This window comes from Ceratotherium simum, chromosome 21 (assembly GCF_057802395.1).
Source record: "Ceratotherium simum simum isolate JZ-2026a chromosome 21, ASM5780239v1, whole genome shotgun sequence".
NCBI classification, from domain to species: domain Eukaryota; kingdom Metazoa; phylum Chordata; class Mammalia; order Perissodactyla; family Rhinocerotidae; genus Ceratotherium; species Ceratotherium simum.
In genome coordinates this window covers 32,671,909-32,693,576 of record NC_141920.1, presented here as the reverse complement: position 1 = coordinate 32,693,576, position 21,668 = coordinate 32,671,909, and the positions used below count along the sequence as shown (strand labels likewise).

At 44.1% G+C, this 21,668-nt stretch overlaps 1 protein-coding gene across 8 annotated transcripts in view; it reads left to right on the top strand.

The window, feature by feature from the left end:
• The window catches only part of SLC23A2 (solute carrier family 23 member 2), a 137,738-nt gene that overhangs the window by 41,807 nt on the left and 74,263 nt on the right, over positions 1–21,668 (top strand). For all 8 annotated transcript variants that reach the window (XM_087445567.1, XM_087445571.1, XM_087445569.1 and 5 more), the window contains one exon: positions 8,684–8,944. In XM_087445567.1, the coding sequence (XP_087301693.1) occupies positions 8,837–8,944 (108 nt within the window). In that variant the 5' untranslated portion in view covers positions 8,684–8,836. The remainder of the gene's footprint in view (positions 1–8,683; positions 8,945–21,668) is intronic.

Below are 21,668 nucleotides of genomic sequence, written 5' to 3'. Positions count from 1 at the left end.
ATCAGGCTGTTGGGGTAGAAAGTGGGCATATCTTTCATTGTTAAGTAAATAACTTTAGAAAATAGAGAGGAGGGAAAAGAAGAAAATAAGTCCCTTTCTGTCCCACTGATCAGCACTTTGGTTAACATTTTGGTGTGTGTATGGGTGTGTGTACACTTAACACATACACAGTGGGTTAGTGCCGTACATACCGTTTTTTTCATTGTATAAATTGTCTTTAATTCTTTTCACTCATTGCCTCATTTTTAAAAATCGATATCTATTATTATTATTATTGTGGTAACAACATTTAACCTGAGATCTACCCTCTTAACAAATTTTTAAGTGTGTACAATACAGTGTTGTTAACCCTAGGCACGATGTGGTACAGCAGATCTCTAGAACTTACTCTCTTGCATAATAAACTTTATACCTGTTGAATAGCAACTTCCCACCTCCCTCTCCCCGCCAGTCCCTGGCAACCACTATTCTGTTCTCTGCTTTTGTGAGTTTGACTGTTTTAGATACCTCGTATAAGTGGAATCATGTGGTATTTGTCCTTCTGTGACCCGCTTATTTCATTTAATGTAGTGTTTTACACACTATTTTTTTAAACCTGTTTCCTTACGTAACATAGAGTGAACATCTTTCCGTGTCAGTAAATATTTCGGTGCCATCATTTTAATGGCTCCATGGTATTCCTTTGTATGAACATATCACAATTTTACCATTCAATTCCCTAGTTTGGATATTAGATTTTTCCTGATTTTTGGTCTTGTTAATAATGTTAATATGCACAATGTTTTAGCTAAATTTTTGTGTCCTAATTATTACCTTAGAATAAATTCCTAGAAGTAGCATTTCCTCAGGACAAATATTAAAGGTGAATATGAGTATTTATAACTCTTTTGAATATAACCAAATTGCCTTCTCATTAGCAAATTTATTTTTCATTAGGAGTGTGAGTTTATTTCTCCACCACCTTACAAATAAAGGTATTAAAAACAGCTAACGTAGGTTAAAAAAAAAAGGTACCTCATTTCAGTATACTTTGATTTGATTTTAAACAAGGATTGAGCATTTATTTTGCCATTTGTATTTGGAGGGGATTGAAGCTTAGAAGCTCATATGTTTTGCCCATTTTTATATTAAGAATTTTTGTTTTCTGTTTATTGATTTGTAAGAGCTCTTCAAATAGTAAAGATACCAACACATTATCTTATGTATATTATATTTTGCCTTTTAATTTTGTGTGATTTTTCTCCATATAGAAGTCTGAAAAATTTTATGCTGCAAGATCTCTCAGCCTCTGTCTCTTTTTCATCTTTAATGATATGCTAAGAAAGAAGTCCCCCACCCTAACATTATATAATCGTTTAGTGGCTTTATTATTTTTTTTAACCTTGGGTTTTACTTTTCTAGATTTTATTACCTAATAGTGAACTGATTGTCTTGTCAGGTTGTGTTGAAAAATCTATACTTTGTCTTATTCGAAGTGCCTCTCGTATCATATGTTTGTCGGTTTGTGGGTTTTCTGTTGTCTGATCTTGTGTCTGTTTTTGTACCTATGTTGAACTCTTCTGCTTATTACAACTTTATGTTAGAGTTCCTATCTGATAGAACATATTCTTCTTACTCTTTTTTCAAATATTGATGGCTGTTCTTGGTTATCCTTCCACAGGAACTTTTGCCAGCCTCTTTTCTCCCCTTTTGGGGTATTGATTTTTTATTAAATTTATATACATTATGTTTATAGGAAAATGAATACCCATATAGTAGCTTTCTTATCCAAGAATATAGTCTGTTTCTTTGGTTATTCAGATCTCTTTTATGGCCCTTAGTAATCGTTTATAATTTTATTCGTAAAGGCCATACACATTTTTTGTTAAATTTGCTAAGTATTTAATGCTATTATTGCCATTTTAAATGGGATTCATTATCTTATCTTGAGGAGTTGGCAAACTTTTCTGTAAGTATCTTAGGTTTTGTGGGCTGGATGGCCTCTGTCACAGGTTCTTCCTTGTTGTTGTTTACAACCCTTGAAAAAGGGAAAAACCATTCTTTGCCAGGGACCATACACACCCAGGCCAGGCAGTAGTCTGCCACCTTCTGATCTAGATGCTTATTGCTGGCATTTGGGAAATGCTGGAGTCAGTCAACCTCGAAGGAGCGCTGCTCATGTCTTTTGTACCTAGCAGTCTCTGTATAGATTCTCTCGGGTTTTCACATGGCTTGGTACGGTTATAATTTGGTATTTTCCTTTCAAGTCTTTCCTTTGGTCTTTCCCCTCATCACCCTCTGTCAGTCGAATGATAACAGTGATGTCGACACCCTGGTGTGTGTCCCTGACGTTACTGGGTCTGTTGTATCACACATATGTTTGATGTTGACTGTTAATTTCCTTTCCCAAGTTAGTAAGAGTATTAAGCAAGAATAACTGTTAAATTATATGAGGTACTGTTATTTTTTTTAAGCATCATTTATTCATCCCACAGATTTTGGGGAGCCTTTAACATAGGTGCCAAGTTCAGCACCAGGATCCAGGGATGCAGACTGTGGATACTGCCCCTTGTTCTGCAGCTGTCTGGCTGGGCAGGTGGACATGATCTTGCTGTGTCATTAACCATCTTCATGGTTTCCAGACACTGCGATGGTGGTGATCAGAGGAAGCACTGATGGGGGTTGCCCCAATGGGAGGGAGTGAGGTCAAGGGTGCCTATTTTGGAGGGACAGCATGTGCAAGGGCCTGAGGGCTAGAAGAAGACCGAACACCTTCAGGGAACTGAAAGACAGTGACAGCACAGTGGGGGCCAAGCTTCACAGTGAGCTTCACAGTGACCCTGCAGCCTTGCTAAGGAATTTGGGTGTCGTTCTGAGGCTAATTAGGATGCCATCAAAGGGCATGATAGTTTCTGCCGCATGGTCGTGCTGGCTGCAGTGTGGACTAGTGGTAGGGCCATCAAGATGGAACAAGAAAATGAGACAAGAGGCTGTTGTGCTCTTGACGAGATGATGGCTTGTGCTGCGGAGAGGCCAGAGTGCGCAGTTTTGGGAGCTCCTGGTCTGAAGAGGGTGGGCTTCAGCCCTGGAGAAGGAGCTCGGCGGTCCTTGCACCTCGGAGCTCCCTCAGAAGTTACAAGGAGGGCAGAAACCATGCAGCAAATCAGGCGGAGACAGTGCTTACAGGCCAGCTGGCCTGGACTGGATTTGCTCAGGGAGGTAGGCTGTAAACTGAGCATTTAAAGGACAGTTTTATGTCTGTCTTGTATAGACGTTGTTAGGACAGGAATACTTATTAAAATTTGAATCCTGCTCTACTGCTTAAAGCTGTGTATCCTTGGGCAAGTTACTTCACTACTCTGAAGTTCAGTTTCCACGTTTATGTGCAAATCAAGTAATACCATGCTTACTAGGGAGAAATAATTGCCATTTACGTAATGAGAGAGAAAGATGTGCCTGGCACACAGGGGGGCTTAGCTGGAAAACAACTGTTATTCCTCACTGTGTTGTCGTCATCGTTTCCATTGTTAGAGAACATCATTAGTGATCTTTCATCCCTCAGCCCCTCCTTTCCCTTCGACTCGTGGTCAGGGGCAGGATAACAGTGACCTTGCTTATTCTCTTTCGCAAGGACTAGGAAGAGGGGTGGTGGGGGACTGTGGGTGGCAAACTTGGCCCAGTGTCAGATTCCCTGGGGGATTTTACCTTTTGTTTTAACACACATTCTAACACAGACCCTAAGCTCCCCTCCCCTCCCCCCCCCTTTTATCTTTCGCTGCATTTGCGTCTGGGCCTTGGCATTTCCCCACACGAAAGCTCAGCCTCATGGATGAAACACTCTGATCTCAGGTTGGTGCGTGGTTTCTGGCCTTGAGGCTGTCTTCATCACTCTTGAGTACTTGGCTGTGGAATGCTCTGTCACAAAGGGTGACGCCCTTCCCTTTCCAAGGCTTTGCAGCCCTCTGCCCCAAAGCCTTTCTCAGAGCATCCTGCCCTGCACTTTCTTTGTCTTATGCTCACTTGGGTCTACGTCTTCAGGACATTCCAGAGGCTGCTGCCCTGTAAGAGACGGGCAAAGGGAGTGGGTGGGTCCCCCCAGCGTAGCTGGTGAGGGTCACATGCTTGGTAGAGAAATGGAATACAGAGTACTTGTTGGAAAGTGGTCTTGTCAGGATGGAGCTGTTCCCCTTTGTCCCGGTGATGGGAGCACTGGGGAGGGTTGGCTGCTGCAGTGGATGTAACATGTCTGAAACAAACACAAAGGTAAAATGAACCTAGGAGAGTAAATGTATTCTACATTTAAAAAGACCTCTCATTTTCCTTATGGTGAGTGGGGATTGGAAAGCTCTGCTGGCATGCTAATGGCCGTGGGGCTGGAAGTGGGGCAGTCTAACCCTCTTTGAGGATGCTGTTCCAAGGGATTGGAGTGTGCAAAGGGTTTGTTATACAACACCATTATTTATCACTGTTATACACCATTATTTATAATTGTTATAAACATGGTCCCCCAAATGACCACCAGCAGGGTTGTGGTGATTTCTGCAGTGGAACTTCGTATCACCATTAAATAGCATAGTTCTGAAGAATGAGATGTGTATATGATAGAGTAGGTAGTGGTGGATGTTGAAGGGTGGTGGGACCACTGAGGGTTGTCTGGAGGTGGAACTTTAGGGTCTGCCTTCTTTCCTCTCAGAATGCTGGAGACATCGCTTTTTCTTCTGTTTTTTTGCGATTAGATAAGAAGTCTTTATATAATATATAGTATAATAAAAGACAATATGCTAATCATTCCTTTGTAAACAGTGTTTTTGTTTTTTTCTGACGAGTTTTCAGGATTTTAGATCTCTGGAATTCAGACATTGTCCTGGGACGTGTGGGTGGTGTCTCTCAGCACCTCCCCAGTGCCTGAGATGTCCAGTGGACCTGAGTCTGTTTTCAGTGTGAGGATACTTTTTGTCTGCATTTCTTTGATTTCTTATCCATCTGTTCCATTACCCATCTGTCTATGGGAACTCCTCTTATACAGATATTTGTTCTTCTTGCTCTATTTATGGAATTGTTCTAGTAATCTACAAGTTTGGTTCCCAGTAGTGCATCTACCAACAGACTTATTTTGGCAGTCATGTTTAATTTCCAAGAATTCTTTTTGGTCCATTAGTTACGACTTTTTCTTGAATTCCACTGAGGATACGAACGAATTAGAATTATTTTAAAGGTACTCTCCTGATTCCTGCATTCATTTTGCCTCATTGGGCATTAACTCCACTCTGACTGTCTAGCTTGGTCTGCTTTCTGCTTGTTCATTCCCCTCTGATGTCCACTGACACCCCTACCGCCTTCATGAGACCTGGGTGCCAATGCTGGGGCCAACTCTTTTGTGTACAAGGCTCGGGGAAGTGTTCTCAACTGTGTTTTTTGTAGTTGGAGCCTTTCTTAGTTGCCAAATAGGTGTACTGTGGGGATTGCAGAGGGGGTTTTAAAATGTGATTTGTGCTTTTGTCTTTCCAAGAAGTCTCTACAGTGTTTTCATAATCAGAAATAAAATGTTATTATATGTTATCACCATCTCGGACTCCCAGGTTAGAGACCTTAGTGCCATTTTGACTCTTTCCCTGTCCCTATGCCCTCTGCACAGGTGGGTGCTAGTTCTGTTCTGCTCTCCAGTTTCTCTCTCACCACCTGCCTTCCTCTTTTCCCACGTCTATGCTGCTGTACAGCCATTTCTCACCTACACAGATACCCAGGCTTCAGATCTTCCTGCCTCCACTTGGCGTGCTGCTTTGTCCACCTTTTGCACAATAAGTAAGTCCCTTCCCAAACCACAGAGCTGACCATTATCCTTATCGTCTTTGAGCCTCTTTAGATTCTCCTCTTTCCTGCTGAATTCAGTATATCCGCTTTATCTTGTCACCCTCCGGGGACTCTATGGTCCTAGCTGATGTGCCGGCCATCTCCTGTGCAGTGAGCTGCTCAGTGACTCATGTCCCTGCTTCTCTGATCCACCTTGGGACGTGGCTGGGTTTGGGCCAGTTGGCTTCAGTGGGCAGGGGCAGTCTGAAGTGACAGGAAGCTGGCCTCATTGGACTCACCTGTTGGTGGTGTCTAGGTGACCAGATCAGCAGGCTGAGCGCTGTACCTGGAGTGTCAGGCATAGGGGGCCCCAGGTGAGGAGAGACAGAGACTCACTGAAGGGTACATCCACGCACTTCAGGAAGAGGACTAATCACGCCTATGGCGAAGCTGAAATATGTATTTAAGGAAAGGACCAGTAAATAGTTCAAGGAAAGGTCTTGAGTCATAGGAACCTGAGCAGTCATGCAAAGTAACAGTCCCATCAGTAGCTATATAGCAGATGAACAGATGAAGGGACAGTCCTGCTTCTTTGCAAACTTTGCCTCTGCAAAATTCCTTCCTGTCGCAAGGAATTGTTTTTTTTTTTTTTAATTGTTGTAAAACACTATAAATAAGAATGTAGGAAAAAGGTTAATTCTAAGTAATTAACATACATCACCTCTGTCAGGGCTGCAGGTAGAGCCTTTAGGGTTTTCTAAGCAATGTCCATAACTTCCCCTCTGAATATAGAAAGTCTCCACCTTTATGTGTTGGAAACTGCGTAGTAAAGTGGGTACTCATATTCCCTACAAGCAGTAGAAAAGATAGGGAAAAATGTAATGACCCACTCATCCCTGTTATTGAAAAGGGAAAAATTATTTAAAAAGTCTCTAAACTGCACAAAGTCGCATAGACTTACTCTGTTATGGGCTCTGTCTTGTGATATGCATGTCCCTGCTTCTCAAACTGGGACATGCATCCCTTGGAGAACATGATCTTGTGCTAAGGATTCACGTGGCACTTTTGGGAGGAGGAAAATATCTTTAAACCAGGGTTTCTAAGCCTTGGCACCCTTGACATTTGGGATTGGATAATTCTTTATTGTGAGATCTGTCCTATGCATTATAGGATGTTTAGCAGCACTCCTGGCCTCTCCGTCTTAGATATACTAGTAGCTCTCCTCTAGTCGTGATGACCAAAAATGTCTCCAGACATTGCCAGATGTCCCCTGGAGGGAAAATGACTCCTGGTTGAGAGCCACTGCTTTAAACAGACATGCATATGATATGAACAAGAATGCAAAGTGTGCATGAACATTTAAACCATAAGAGCCACCTCAAACACATGTGATGTGTGCACCTAGCTCCTCTTCCATTAATGCAACTTGATGTTCTGGCAACTATTTCTTTTATTTTTCCTTTTTGCCCTCTAACTATTGAATTCTCAAATTTTGTATAATTCTTTCTCTTATTTGTTCATTTTTTTTCTCCCTGGCTCATCCAAAGTATTTTTTGAGTGAAAAGTGTCCCTAAGAGAATTCCTTGAACAGGAGGTTTCCTGCTTGTATTTTTAAACTTCTTATAGGTCTGTCTTCACATTTGCAGGACAGCTTGGCTGGGTTATTCGTTCTCGGTGGGAAATTAATTGGTGCTGAGCTCTGACATCATTCTAATCAGAGTGCCAGTGAATGTTCTCTGTCCCTTCTCACCCCTGCCTGCTGGTGGTATTTTTTTCTTGCTCATAAAAATTTAGGCATACCTAGGCACGTTGGATTGTACATGTGCGAACTCTTGGAGGGATCCTTTGTGCCCTCTCATTTATGACGCCAAATTCTCCAAATGCTTGTTAATCTTTGGGTGGATCTCTTTTATTGTCAAAGTCATGCTTCTGTTGTTTGAAATTGAGTTTTTAATTTTCTTCTGCTTCACTGAAACTTGGCTGCCTAGGATTGTTTCAGTAGCTTCTTGCTTTTGACTTTTGCTTAGATTTTCTCGTAGCCAGGAGTATTGTACAGATTCTCTGAGCATGTCAGATCCGTCGTGGGTCTAGTAGTGTTGATCTTCCTGCTCCTTTCTTATCTCTTGACACTTTACCTCCCCTTTTCCCCCTCTCTCCTCCCTTTTTTGGTTGAATTTTTTCTTTAGGTTTATGTTGTCACTTGATATAGAATATTTTGGCTCTGTTTTTTATATTTCATTTTAGCCCATTTAAAGGTCCTCTTGCTACCTTCCTGGAATTCTGTGTGGCCATTTAATCCCAGGTTGGTTTTATCTCCATTTCTTTATGCTTTTGAGTGCCTTCTCCTGCCTTTAGTTGGGCACCTGTAGGGAATTCAGAATTATTTCAATATCCATCCAATCATAGTAAATTGGTTATAACTGCATTGTGTAGTATGATTGCCATTAGCCACAAGTGGCTATTTAAATTTTAATTAAAATTAGATACAATTAAAAATTCAGTTTCTCCTTTGCACAAGTCACATTTCAGGCCCAATAGCCTTGTGACTAGTGACGACTGTATTGGACAAGACAGATGTAGAATATTTCCATCATTGCAGAAAGTTCCATTGGATAGTGCTGGGCTATAAGATATATGCTGTAATGCATGTCAAAGAAATACCTCTGCTATTTTGTGTCCCTGGTATTGTGATATTTTTGATGAAATATAGTCCCTCTCTCCAGGGGACAGTTGAGACTCAGTGAGTGACTGTAAATGAAGAAGAGTGGGGACTTGAAAAGTGTAATTAAGTAATGTATTTTTGGATGTTCGGGGGGAACTTGTACTCTGACTTTTCCGTGCAGGAGACGTGATGACCATGTGTCCTGAGATGTGTGTGTGCTTGAGGTGATTTGGCTGTTTTCTGTTTTCCTAGGTGCTAAGAGATGGCGCTTGTGGGGCTCAGCTCTGCCTGAGAATCGGGCGCTCCAGGCACTGAAGAGCCAGCCCTGATCCTGGGCTGCCCGCTTGAACACGCCTTCACCTCCAGCCACTCCCGTCCACTGGCCAGACCACTTGTGTTCTCTTAATGATGGGTATCGGCAAGAACACGACATCCAAATCCATGGAGGCGGGGAGTTCCACCGAAGGCAAATATGAAGACGAAGCGAAGCACCCCGCCTTCTTCACCCTCCCGGTAACAGCATTCCCTGTCTGCCTTTCTCCTTGAATCACTCTCAAGTGATTAGTAATAGTATAGGATTAGCTTTAATACTCATGTTTTCAGTAGAGGTTAAGGTCTTTGAAAACCAAATGCTTTTCACATGGGAGAGTCTTTGGGAACCCTGTTGGCCAACTGGTTCAGGGGCTGCTCTCTGCCTGGAGTCACCTGATGGGATTAACTCCAGGAAGGAAGCATGCATTGCTAGGAACGTTGTAAAACTGGCCCAGTGCTTACTGGATACTGGAGGATGTTGAAGGCTTAATTTTATCTCAAAAAATGTGTTCTTATGAAATAACCTGTAACCCCACTTCAGACTTGTATTGCAAGGTGGGAGAATGAATGAATGACTTATTGTTTGGAACCCAGATGTCCATGCTGTGCATTATGGCAGCAGCATCCGAGATAGAGGTAGTTTTACCTGGACAAGTGGTGTCACTCAGATAAGGCTGATTACACACATTCTTTATATTCAATGCCAGTATTTTTCCAGATGTAGGATTATGACTTGGTGTGTGTAAAGTTACCTAACGTGTTGGTTTAAAAAAGAAAAAAGCTCTTTAGAGGGAATTTGCCTCAAGATGTTTTTCTCTGAGTATTGGAAATGAGGTTAATGGCAAGAATACCATTCTAGGTTTCCTTAAAACACAGTCCTGGAATTTGCCTCACTCTGCGGCATTGCTCAGTAAGAAAGATGTGAGCAGAGCATCTTTAAGTACATTGGTTGACCTGACTTGCGTTCACGGTTTGATTTTTACCCTATTAATTCACAGAGAGATGTTCCACTCATTTTATAGCTGGCGTCACTGTTTTCTTCCCTCCTGTAAAGTGAAATTTTGAAACTGGATTTTCTGTTATACTGAAGGCTTAAGGTTGACACAGGTTTTCTAGAGGAAGAGACAAGTCAGTTTTTCAAGTTTAAATTAGATCATCTTTGAAAAGTGAACAGGAAAGTTTCATGCCTGGGTATTGAAGTGTCTCTGATGCTGCGTTTCTCTGCCGTAGAGCCCAGCCCCGTTCACCTTCCCCCTGTTCCACTTGAGAGACAAGAACTTGAGCACACCTTAGCCACCCGCCCGCCTTGTCATTATGGCCTAGAGTTTTAGCTTTACTTCTTTTCACATTCAAATTGTGGTATTTTATTTATTTGTTTATTTATATTTTTTTGTGAGGAAGATCAGCCCTGAGCTAACATCCTTGCTAATCCTCCTCTTTTTGCTGAGGAAGACTGGCCCTGAGCTAACATCTATTGCCAATCCTCCTTTTTTTTTTCTCCCCAAAGCCCCAGTAGATAGTTGTATGTCATAGTTGCACATCCTTCTAGTTGCTGTATGTGGGATGTGGCCTCAGCATGGCCGGAGAAGCAGTGCGTTGGTGCGCGCCTGGGATCTGAACCCGGGCCGCCAGTAGCGGAGCGCGCGCACTTAACCGCTAAGCCACAGGACCGGCCCCAAATTGTGGTATTTTACAGTTAACAGTTAAATTCACTGGCATATGGCATCAGTTTTCATATTTGCTCTTGTTTCTTATATCCCTCTTCTTCCCTTTTAGATCACTTTGCTTTTAAAGTACACTGGGGGTCTGTGAACGGTTGCTGCTTTGTCTTTGTACTTCTGAAAATAACTTTGTTTTGCTCTCAACTCTTGAGTGAACTTCTATTAATTATACACTAGCACGTCCTAGTCCATCTCCATTCCTCTTTAACTGCTTTCTCATGATTTGGGTATCTTTTTCTAGTGCTACCTTCTGGATGGATTCCCAAGTGTTATTTTCCAGCGTACTAATTCTTTGTGTACGGTCATGTGTTACGTTGAATTTTTATTGCAATGATTATTTTTGTTATTTCTAAGATTTCTATTTGGTTCATTTCTGCCTATTTTTGGTTCTTAATTTCTGGTATGAATGTGTTTGTTTTGAAATGTTTCTTCATTTAAATTGTTGAGGACCCTAATGTACTTATTTTAAAGTATTTCTCCTATTGTTCTATTTTCATCTGGCTTGAAATCCTCTTCTTACTGTTTCTTTTGAGATATTCTTCTCTCTTTCCACCATCCCCCCTTCTGTGGTTTTGCATTTTCCTTTCCTGGGTCCAGTCCAGAACCAGGTCTTACAGTGGAGGTCTTGTTTTGTTTTTTTTTTCCGTGAGAAAGATCAGCTGTGAGCTAACATCTGATGCTGCTGCTCCTCTTTTTTACCGAGGAAGACTGGCCCTGAGCTAACATCCGTGCCCATCTTCCTCTACTTTATATGGGATGCCGCCACAGCATGGTGTGACAAGCAGTGCGTCGGTGCGTGCCCAGGACCTGAACCCATGAACCCCGGGCCGCCGCAGTGGAGAGCATGCACTTAACCGCTTGCGCCACCGGGGCCGGCCCCTGCAGTGGAGGTCTTACTCTCTCCCCCAGGGTGCAGACCACGACATGCGGAGTGAGGAAATGTCCTGGCCCCTGGCTTTGAGCAGGAACCTGGTTCTGGTCCCCTGCTTGTTTTGGGGGCCCCCGAGTCCCTGTTTCTCCACTGGAGCTGAGAGCTGCCTAACTGAGGTCTTCCAGGCTGAGAGCCTCGTGGGCCCAAGTGTCAGCGTGTTCATCCCTTTATGTTTCCTGTATTCGGAAAGGCTTGTCTGTTTTTAGGCTTGCCTATTGTGGGGTTTTCCCCTCTATCGTTTTTTTTACGGGTGGTGAGTTGGGAAGGAGTGTTCCTCAAAGCATGAATTTCCAGATATGTCTTCACCAGGAGTCCCTGCAAGTACATGGGAGCTGGGAATGCGGGCATAATATGTAGATGGTCATAAATATAATGTGATATAAAGTTGATTTAACACTAGAGCAGTTTAACTGGGGAAGTTATAGAATTTTTACCCTGGGCTCAGGCTGTAAAGTAAGCATTAGAAAGGGGGATACAGGGGCCGGCCCGGTGGCGCAGGCGGTTGGGTGCGCGCGCTCTGCTGCGGCGGCCCAGGGTTCGCTGGTTCGGATCCCGGGCGCACCGACGCACCACTTGTGGAGCCATGCTGTGGCGGAGTCCCATATAAAGTGGAGGAAGATGGGCATGGATGTTAGCCCAGGGCCGGTCTTGCTCAGCAAAAAGAGGAGGATTGGCAGATGTTAGCTCAGGGCCGATCTTCCTCACAAAAAAAAAACAAAAAAAAGAAAGGGGGATGCAGAAGAGGAATACTCGAGTTAGATCCTGGGTTGGAGCGGGAGGGGAGAGGCTGTGTAGGCTCAGCGTGTGAACCACAGGGTGACTTGGAACCAGGATGCCAAGAAGGGTGTTAACATGACCTCCCTCAAAGCTTGTGAGAGCACAGGAGATGAAACAAAAGGAGGAGAACAAAACCCCGTCAGAGAATGTTTATCAAGAAATAGTTCATGTCATGGAATCGGGATTGTAGAAAGTTCTGTTAGAAAATACCTTGTAATATAATAATAAAAATAGGAACACTGCACTGCCCATATTTAATCACTAGTGACATTGCTACCCAAATAAAACTTTAAAAAGAGGATAGAAGAGCATTTTGAATGATTTGCTTGTTGACAGGACTTAGGCAGGGGGCTGGATTAGAGCTGGTCCCTTTCTGCTGCCCAGTGGTCAGATTAGTTTGATCACTGCCTCTCTGCTCTTGGGGCGCACGTCTGTGTCTCCGTGTTCCTTGATTGGCCCACAAGGTCTAGACACTAATTTCACAGACTCTGAGAGCCTTGGAGCTGAAAGTGGCTTTGGAACCTCCTAGTGGTTCTATAGGAAGGTGAAATGCAGGAGTTTTCTCAAAGCTTCTGGTTCTGGGCCGGCTCCGTGGCTTAGCGGTTAAGTGCGCGCGCTCTGATGCTGGTGGCCCGGGTTCGGATCCCGGGCGCGCCCCAAGGCACCACTTCTCCGTCCAGCGCGAGGCCGAGTCCCACGTACAGCAACTAGAAGGATGTGAACCTATGACATACAACTATCTGCTGGGGCTTTGGGGGGAAAAAAATGAATAAATAAAATCTTTAAAAAAAAAAAAAAAAGCTTCTGGTTCACATGCTATGTTAATTAATTAAAATTTATATTAGTTGGATCACACAAGGCCCTTGTCCCCAAGGAGGTCACAGCTGGTGAGCAAGACAGGAGCTGCACATGAGCAACACTAACGACAGGTACGGGGCAGTGATCTTCTGAGTTTAACAGATGATCTTGGGGATGGCAGGAAAGAGAAAGAGCGGGAGGGAGTGTTGGTGATTTCACTGCTGTGGTTGATGCTCCAGCGGGAACAGAGATGAAAAATAGGCTCCATCTCTCGTTTCCTCCAGCTAGAGCCCCAGGATTCATAGAAATTAGATCATGTGATCAGTGTTGATATTAAGTAGGAGAAACAGCAAAAGATCTTCTGCTTCTCCCATGGGAATCTTATTAGGCAAGTTCGTGTGCTTTCGAAGGCAGCTAGGAAATGTGTGATAGGGGTGAATGCTGCATAGCAAGAAATTAGAAGCAGGAAAACATAGCAGAAAGTCTTGAAGGACTGCCATACCCTAAGGACACCGGCCGGGAAGCACAGCCAGGAAAAGGTCCCGTGTTTGCTCTGTTCTTCTGTGTTGGTAGCTCTTGTATCGTCTGAACCTGGAAGGGCGTCCGGGGGAAACCAAGTTAATAGCCTGAACTCACTGTTGGCAAAGGCCCACCTGTCATCCAGCCTGTTGTTTCAGCTGATCTTCATTCCACTGCCAGTTCAGAGCTGGGCAAGGTGCTGAGGGTTCCTTAAGTTTTTGTTTCTTCTGCTGCTGCTAACAACCTCTGTGAGAGTGTTTGGTCTCCTCTCTTGGGTGAAAGAGTAGATCATTCAGTCTGGAGGTATTAGGGGTATGGACTGAGGAGTAGCTTTATCAGGTTCAGTTTTATCAAAGAATGGGAGAAATACTCATCAGTGTTCACACAATCCATAATTTGTTTCAGATTCCCTTAGTGTATTTTCTTCAGAACCATATAATGTTAGGAACCCATAGTGCCCCCAGTGTGATAGACACCACACAGACCTGGTAACAAGCTGCTTACCAACCTAGTATGGGTGTGAGATAATGGAAATATATATATTGGTCTCTGCCCCTGGTTTCTGGCACAGGCTCCTAAAACCCTTGTAAATTCCTAAGTGATATGAGCACTGGGAGCATCTTTTGTTCTCTTGACTCTGGGTGGGCTCCTCGTTGGCTCCTGGGTGGGGGCTGGTCACCAGAAAGACCAAGCCATGATTAGAAGCTTAGAATTTTCAGCCCCACGTCCTATCCTCCAGAGAGGGGAGAGGGGCTGAAACTAGAGTTAATAATTGAGCATGCCTACATGAGGAAGCCTCCATAAAAATCCCAAAAGTAACGGGGTTTGGAGAGCTTCAAGGTTGGTGGACACATCCATACTGGAGGGTGGTGCACCCCAACTCCACAGAGACAGAAACTCCTGTGCTCAGGACCCTCCCAGACCTTGCCTTATATATCTCTCCATCTGGTTATTCATCTGTATCCTTTTTCATATCCTTTAATAAACTGGTAAACATTAAGTGTTTCCCTGAGTTCTCTGAGCTGCTCTAGCAAGTTAATCGAATCTGAGGAGGGATCCTGGGAACCTCCAATTTGTAGCCAAATGGGACAGAAGTTGTAGGTAATCTGAGGACCTGCTACTTTCTGTTGGCACCTGAAGTAGGGTGGGAGCAGTCTTGTGGGACTGAGCCCTTCACCTGTGGGATCTGACACCGTCTCTAGGTAGATGGTGTCAATTAATTTAAATTGTAGGACACTCAGCTGGTGTCACAGAGAATTGCTCGGTATGGGGAAAACCGCCCACACATTTCGTGACCAGAAGTGAAGTATTCTGTGTGAGTAGTGAAGGAGACCCATAGGGAAGAGAGACACGAGAGGTGGACTGAACTGAGTTTTTCTAATGTGAGGAGATATTGCAAGTCCACAAACAAACCCTAAGTGTTTAGGTTTGAGTTCACATGGGGTGCTCTCAGAGTGCCCAGGAGGGACCCTTGCCCAGCCGTGTAATAGGCATGGACCTGGCTGGTCAGACGAAGATTCCCGGGAGAGCTGACATCAAAGTCCTGAACCATGTCTAGTGTAGCAGGTCAAGAGAGGGAGATGGAGGGCCTTTCAGCCGGGGGAGCACACGGCCGTGTCCTGCTCTGGGCACAAGTTTAGTACCAACAATGCAGCAGGGTTGGGGTGGGCAGTGGGGCTGCTGATAAACGGTTGTAGCAGAATCAGTTGTGCTTGAGTTTTGGGGGTGGAGAATTCCTGCTATGGACGCTGGGAGGAGAAGGGTCTGGAAGATAGGGAGGCGAGTGAGGGTGTTGACAGTCCAGCTGAGAACTGATGGTGGCCCGGTCCGGGAGAGCGGGAAGGAAAGGAATGCTTTCCTTCAGCAGATGTCTGTTGGGGGCCTGCTTCCTGTGAGGCTCTGGGAGCACAGCCGTGAAATCAGACCAGGTTCCTGCTCTTGTGGAGCTGACCTCCTGGTGGAGGAGACAGACAGTGAACAGATAAGCAGAAGCATTGTGTGGTGACTGGTGACAAGTTCTGTGAAGAAAATAAATGGAGGAGGGGGGATAGTGGGGAACAGTACGTGAGGTCAGAGAGGAATCATTCAGGACCTGCAGGCCATTAATTTATCCCTTAAAAAAATATAGGTTTTTCCCCGTAGGTTCCCCTAGGTTCAAGGCTCTGCGGAAGAGCAGTGAATTAAATAGACAAAAATTCCTGATCTCGTGGAACTTCCATTCTGGTTGGGGAGACAAGCAATACACCCTAAAAATAAGTCAAATGTGTAAATGTTAGTTATTGATAAGTACCAAGAAAAAAAATAGAGAAGAGGGGTAGAAATTGTTAGGGGTGGGTGTTGAAAGTTCAGGTGGCCATGAAAGGCTGCAATGAGAAGGTGGCATTTGAGTAAAGGCCTGGAGGAGTTGAGGGAAGCCCGTTATGCAGTGTGTGGGCAGCATGTGCAAAGGCACTGAGGCGGGAGGTGCCTGGTACCTCTGAGAACCCTGAGGAGGTGGTGTGATTGGACAGAGATTATGTAGGCCTATAAATTATGTAGATTGTGGCCCTGATAAGGATTTTGGCTTTTCCTGAGTTGGATGAAAAGCTGTTGGAGGGCTTTGAGCAGAGGCAAGACTGCTCTGCCTGGTTTTAAAAGGGTCTTTCTGGCTGCTGAGTGGGAAGCAGACTGAAGAGGGATCAGGAGAGCAGTCAGGAATTGACTGCCACAGAGCAGGTGAGCTGGCAGTGGCTCCAGCCAGGTGCTGGTGGTGAGAAGTGGTCAGGCACTGGAGGAGAACTGGTGGGCTGGATGAGGGTGGGAGCAGGAGGGGAGGCAAGGATAGTTTCAGGTTTCCCCCCGAGCATCTGGAAGATAAATTGGCCAAGTAATGAGATGGAGGAAGACTGGGGTGAGCAAGCTGGGGGGCGGGGGAGTCAGGAGTTTGGTGCTGGCCGTGGAGACACTGGGTGGAAAGCTGGACTTGAGATGGTGCTGTGCAGGGAACAGTGTGGGCGGGAGCTGCTCATCGGCGTGTGAGATGTATTTAAAGCCAGGGACTTGGATGGTATCACCTGGGGGTAGAAGTTGCTGAGCGGGAAAGGGGATCTGAGGGTCCAGTGCGAGGAGCCGCAGTGTTTGGAGGTGTGGAGGCTGAGGAGGGCCAGCAAGGGGACGGGTAAGGAGTGGTTGCTGAGGTAGGCAGGGAGCCAGGCAAGCCTTGCCTGGGCAGCCGGTGGGGAAGGCGGGCTGGCTGAGGAATGGGATGGGCTGCTGGATTGGGCCAGGGCTGGGCCTTTGCCAGGTGAGTACCGGAGAGGACAGTGGAGTTGAGGTTTGTGTGAGAGTGATTGCAGTGATGGGCCGTGGGCCCTAGTGGTGTAAGGAGGGAGTTGGGGCAGGGCTGGGTCAAAGGTTTGGCAGGTCCACTGTGGTCAAGAAACTGTGGAAATTGGAGTCCTTGGGGCATCTAGGAGGAAAGGCATGCGGGTGAGGAACGAGCAGCTTTGAGAGGTGGTGAGTGGGCAGAGGTGACCAGATGGTGCTGGGTCGGATGTGGGCAGTGAGGTCCAGCGGGAGGTCAGCAGGAGTTGGGACTGGCCTCCTGGGCCCAATCGATGAAACATGAAACATGCAAACATAGGACGCTTTTTAGTTGTTAGGTTGGTGTGGGGAAGTAACGAATTGATAGAATGTGGAATTAAAGATTGTGCTCTTTCGTGATGCTCTGTGTTTGTTTACAGTCAGGAAGGCAGTGATTCCCTTGCATCTGAGAAGTCTTTTCCATCTTCTTGTCTTCTCTCAGCCGGGGAGCAGGTTTGCTGCTCTGTTGCTGAGAATGACCACCTGAAATCAGATCTGAACACTGTTTCATTGGCATCTTCTGGCACAGAAAACAGTTCTCGAATACACCAGTTAGAAGGAGGGTTGTAAAGAGGTCACACACAGGCAGGCATTATAAAGTTTGGGTTTGCCTGCAGTCCTGGTTTGTGCCTGTGGTTCCTACATATTTGTTGGAACAGTTCCCCTTTACGCTCACAAGGGCCCCCTGGTTGGGATGATAAATTATATGGTCACCTCAATGACAACCAAACTTAAGCATATGAAATAGTTGAAAACATTTTTAGCTCTTGAGGAGAAACTTTTTGAAAGGTCTTATATGATTAGACTTACACAAAAAAAACCTTTTCCCTGATTATAAAAGTAATAGTTTCCTAATAATGCTCATATTAGGAAATTTGGAAAATACAGTAAAGTGTTTACGAGATAAGGAATATTTTTGAATTGGATGGTTGTGGAATCGATCAGAAAACACGGTTGGGTCCCCTCCTTCCCAGCTTCTGTAGTTACTCTACTACACATGACTTCTCCTCTCCTGTGAATTTACACTTAGGCTAGACGGGACCACTTCTGTAATCCAACACGCCAGAGAAAAGGAGTGCTTTCCCTGTTCGCTGTTAACGTTTTGGGGATTTTATCAACATCAGTAAAGACATTGTTTCTGTCTTTCAAATTATAGGTAAAGGAAGGAAAGTTTAAACGATAAGTAGTTAGTAGAAGGTGAATGGTTGTGAGCAAGTCTCCAGAGAAAGGAAAGGAGATAATGACACATAAGTCAGCAGAAGAGGCCTGATCCAGGCAGCCTGCCTGGGCCGGGGGGGGGGTGGGGGGGTTGGGGGGTTCGGGAGGGGCCAGCCTGGAGGAGGGGCGGCCAAGAACTTGAACAAGAAGGGGTGAGCTCCCTCCTGGGAGAGGCCCGGGACCCTGGACAGTGGGCAGTGGCTGGACGGGGGCGCCGATGGGCGGGAGGGGGGCAGCTTGAGGGGGACAGGTGCCCCTTTCTTTCCTTGTCGCTTGCCTGTTCCGTCCCTCTTGTTCCTCTCCTTCTTATCTCATTTTTCTTTCCTCCTTTCCCTTCCTTCTTACACTTACAAGGTCACTTACAAGAAGAGACCTTGGCAGACAGGGGGAGGGGCGGCAGCTCTGATGCCTCTGGACCCCCGACTCGGCGATGGCAGAATCGAATGTGCACATTTTCAGCAGTGCCAAGAAGGCACGGAGTTTTTAGTGCAAATAGTCCTATTTTAAAAACAGAGCAGGGAAGCCTAGAACGTGACCTTGTTCTTAGGACTTGAGTACCGGGTGCCATGGAGTTTCTTCTCGTACATTCCTAAATAGAGGGTTTGGAATTGTTGGACCTTAAAACCAAAAGTCTGGGCTGGCCCGGTGGCTTAGCGGTTAAGAGCGCGTGCGCTCCGCTGCTGGCGGCCGGGGTTCGGATCCCAGGCGCGCACCGATGCACCGCTTCTCCGGCCATGCTGAGGCCGCGTCCCACATACAGCAACTAGAAGGATGTGCAGCTATGACATACAACTATCTATGGGGCTTTGTGGGGGGGGGCGGGGAATAAATAAATAAAAACTTAAAAAAAAAAAAACCAAAAGTCTCAGTTGGATGGTAATAGTAGTTGTCTTGAAAAATGTTCTCTTTCTTTAAGAATAATTAGATCTTGGGATCAACAGTGTGTGATTCTGAGAAGAGTGTGAGGATAAAGAGAGTGTTTCCTGGAGCCTGCCCAGAGAACTGGTTTAATTCCCCTTTCTGTAAGATAAGAGTTGATTCTACTGCGTAATGGCCATGATTTAGGGGAAGGGGTCAAAATTGAATAGCCAAGATGAGCAGCCTTTTCTGTTTAAAATGGATACATTGGAAAAAAGAATTTTTTTTTTTTTAATTTTTTGTTTATTGCAGTAACATTGGTTTATAACATTGTAAAAATTTCAGGTGTACATCATTGTACTTCTATTTCTGCATGGACTACATCATGTTCACCACCAAAATACTAATTACAACCCATCACCACACACATGTACCGAATTCTCCCTTTCACCCTCCTCCCTCCCCCCTTCCCCTCTGGTAACCACCAATCCAATCTCTGTCCCTATGTGTTTGTTTATTGTTGTTATTATCTACTACTTAATGAAGGAAATCATACGGTATTTGACCTTCTCCCTCTGACTTATTTCACTTTGCATTATACCCTCAATGTCCATCCATGTTGTCACAAATGGCTGGATTTTGTCGTTTCTTATGGCTGAGTAGTATTCCATTGTGTATATATACCACAGCTTCTTTATCCATTCGTCCCTTGATGGGCACTTAGGCTGCTTCCAAGTCTTGGCTATCGTGAATAAGGCTGCAATGAACACAGGGGTGCATGTACCTTTGCAAATTGGTGTTTTCAAGTTCTTTGGATAAATACCCAAGAGTGGAATAGCTGGATCATATGGTAGTTCTATCCTTGATTTTTTGAGGAATCTCCATACTGTTTTCCATAGTGGCTGCACCAGTTTGCACTCCCACCAGCAGTGTATGAGAGTTCCCTTCTCTCCACATCCTCTCCAACACATGTTGTGTCCTGTCTTGTTAATTATAGCCATTCTGACGGGCGTGAGGTGATATCTCATTGTAGTTTTGATTTGCATTTCCCTGATAGTTAGTGATTTTGAACATCTTTTCATGTGTCTGTTGGCCATCTGTATATCTTCTTTGGAGAAATGTCTGTTCAGGTCTTTTGCCCATTTTTTAATTGGGTTGTTAGTTTTTTTGTTGTTGAGATGCATGAGTTCTTTATATATTTTGGAGATTAAGCCCTTATCAGATGTATGGTTTGCAAATATCTTCTCCCAATTGTTAGGTTGTCTTTTTGTTTTGTTGATGGTTTCCTTTGCTGTGCAGAAGCTTTTTAGTTTGATGTAGTCCCATTTGTTTATTTTTTCTATTGTTTCTCTTGCCCGCTCAGATGTGGTGTTTGAAAAGATGTTGCTAAGACTGATGTGGAAGAGCGTACTGCCTATGTTTTCTTCTAGAAGTTTCACAGTTTCAGTTCTTACATTCAAGTCTTTAATCCATTTGGAGTTAATTTTTGTGTGTGGTGTAAGGTAAGGGTCTACTTTCATTTTTTTGCATATGGCTATCCAGTTTTCCCAACACCATTTGTTGAAGAGACTTTCTTTTCCCCATTGTATGTTCTTGGCTCCTTTGTCGAAGATTAGCTGTCCATAGATGTGTGGGTTTATTTCTGGGCTTTCGATTCTATTCCATTGATCTGTGTCTGTTTTTGTGCCAGTACCATGCTGTTTTGGTTACTATAGCTTTGTAGTATATTTTGAAATCAGGGAGTGTGATACCTCCAGCTTTGTTCTTTTTTCTCAGGATTCCTTTAGCTATTCGGGGTCTTTTGTTGTTCCATATAAATTTTAGGATTCTTTGTTCTATTTCTGTGAAAAATGTTGTTGGAACTTTGATAGGGATTGCATTGAATCTATAGATGGCTTTAGGAAGTATGGACATCTTAACTGTGTTAATTCTTCCAATCCAAGAGCACGGAATATCTTTCCATTTCTTTGTGTCTTCTTCAATTTCTTTCAGCAATGTTTTATAGTTTTCGGTGTACAGATCTTTCACCTCTTTGGTTAAGTTTATTCCTAGGTATTTTATTCTTTTTGTTGCAATTGTAAATGGGATGGTATTCTTAATTTCTCTTTCTGCTACTTCGTTGTTAGTGTACAGAAATGCAACTGATTTTTGTATGTTGATTTTGTATCCTGCAACTTTACCATACTCGTTTATTACTTCTAAAAGTTTTCTGGTGGATTCTTTAGGGTTTTCTATATATAAAATCATGTCATCTGCAAATAGTGACAGTTTCACTTCTTCCTTTCCAATTTGGATCCCTTTTATTTCTTTCTCTTGCCTGATTGCTCTGGCTAGGACTTCCAATACCATGTTAAATAGGAGTGGTGACAGTGGGCATCCTTGTCTGGTTCCTGTTCTTAGAGGGATAGCTTTCAGTTTTTCACCATTGAGGATGATATTAGCTGTGGGTTTCTCATATATGGTCTTTATTATGTTGAGGTACTTTCCTTCTATACCCATTTTATTCAGAGTTTTTATCATAAATGGATGCTGTATCTTGTCAAATGCTTTCTCTGCAGGAAAAAAGAATTTTTAAGAAGGGGAATATGCCGATATATGCTTTGAAATAAAAACATTGAAAAGGTGGTATGCAAAGGAAGATTTTGATGCTTGTTAAGGGATTTTTTTCCTTACCTCTTTCTAGAGTTTTTGATGTTCTTAAAAATTAATTTTTCTACTCTGGTTTTGAGGTTGCAGATAGTTTAATTTGAATATAGTTTTG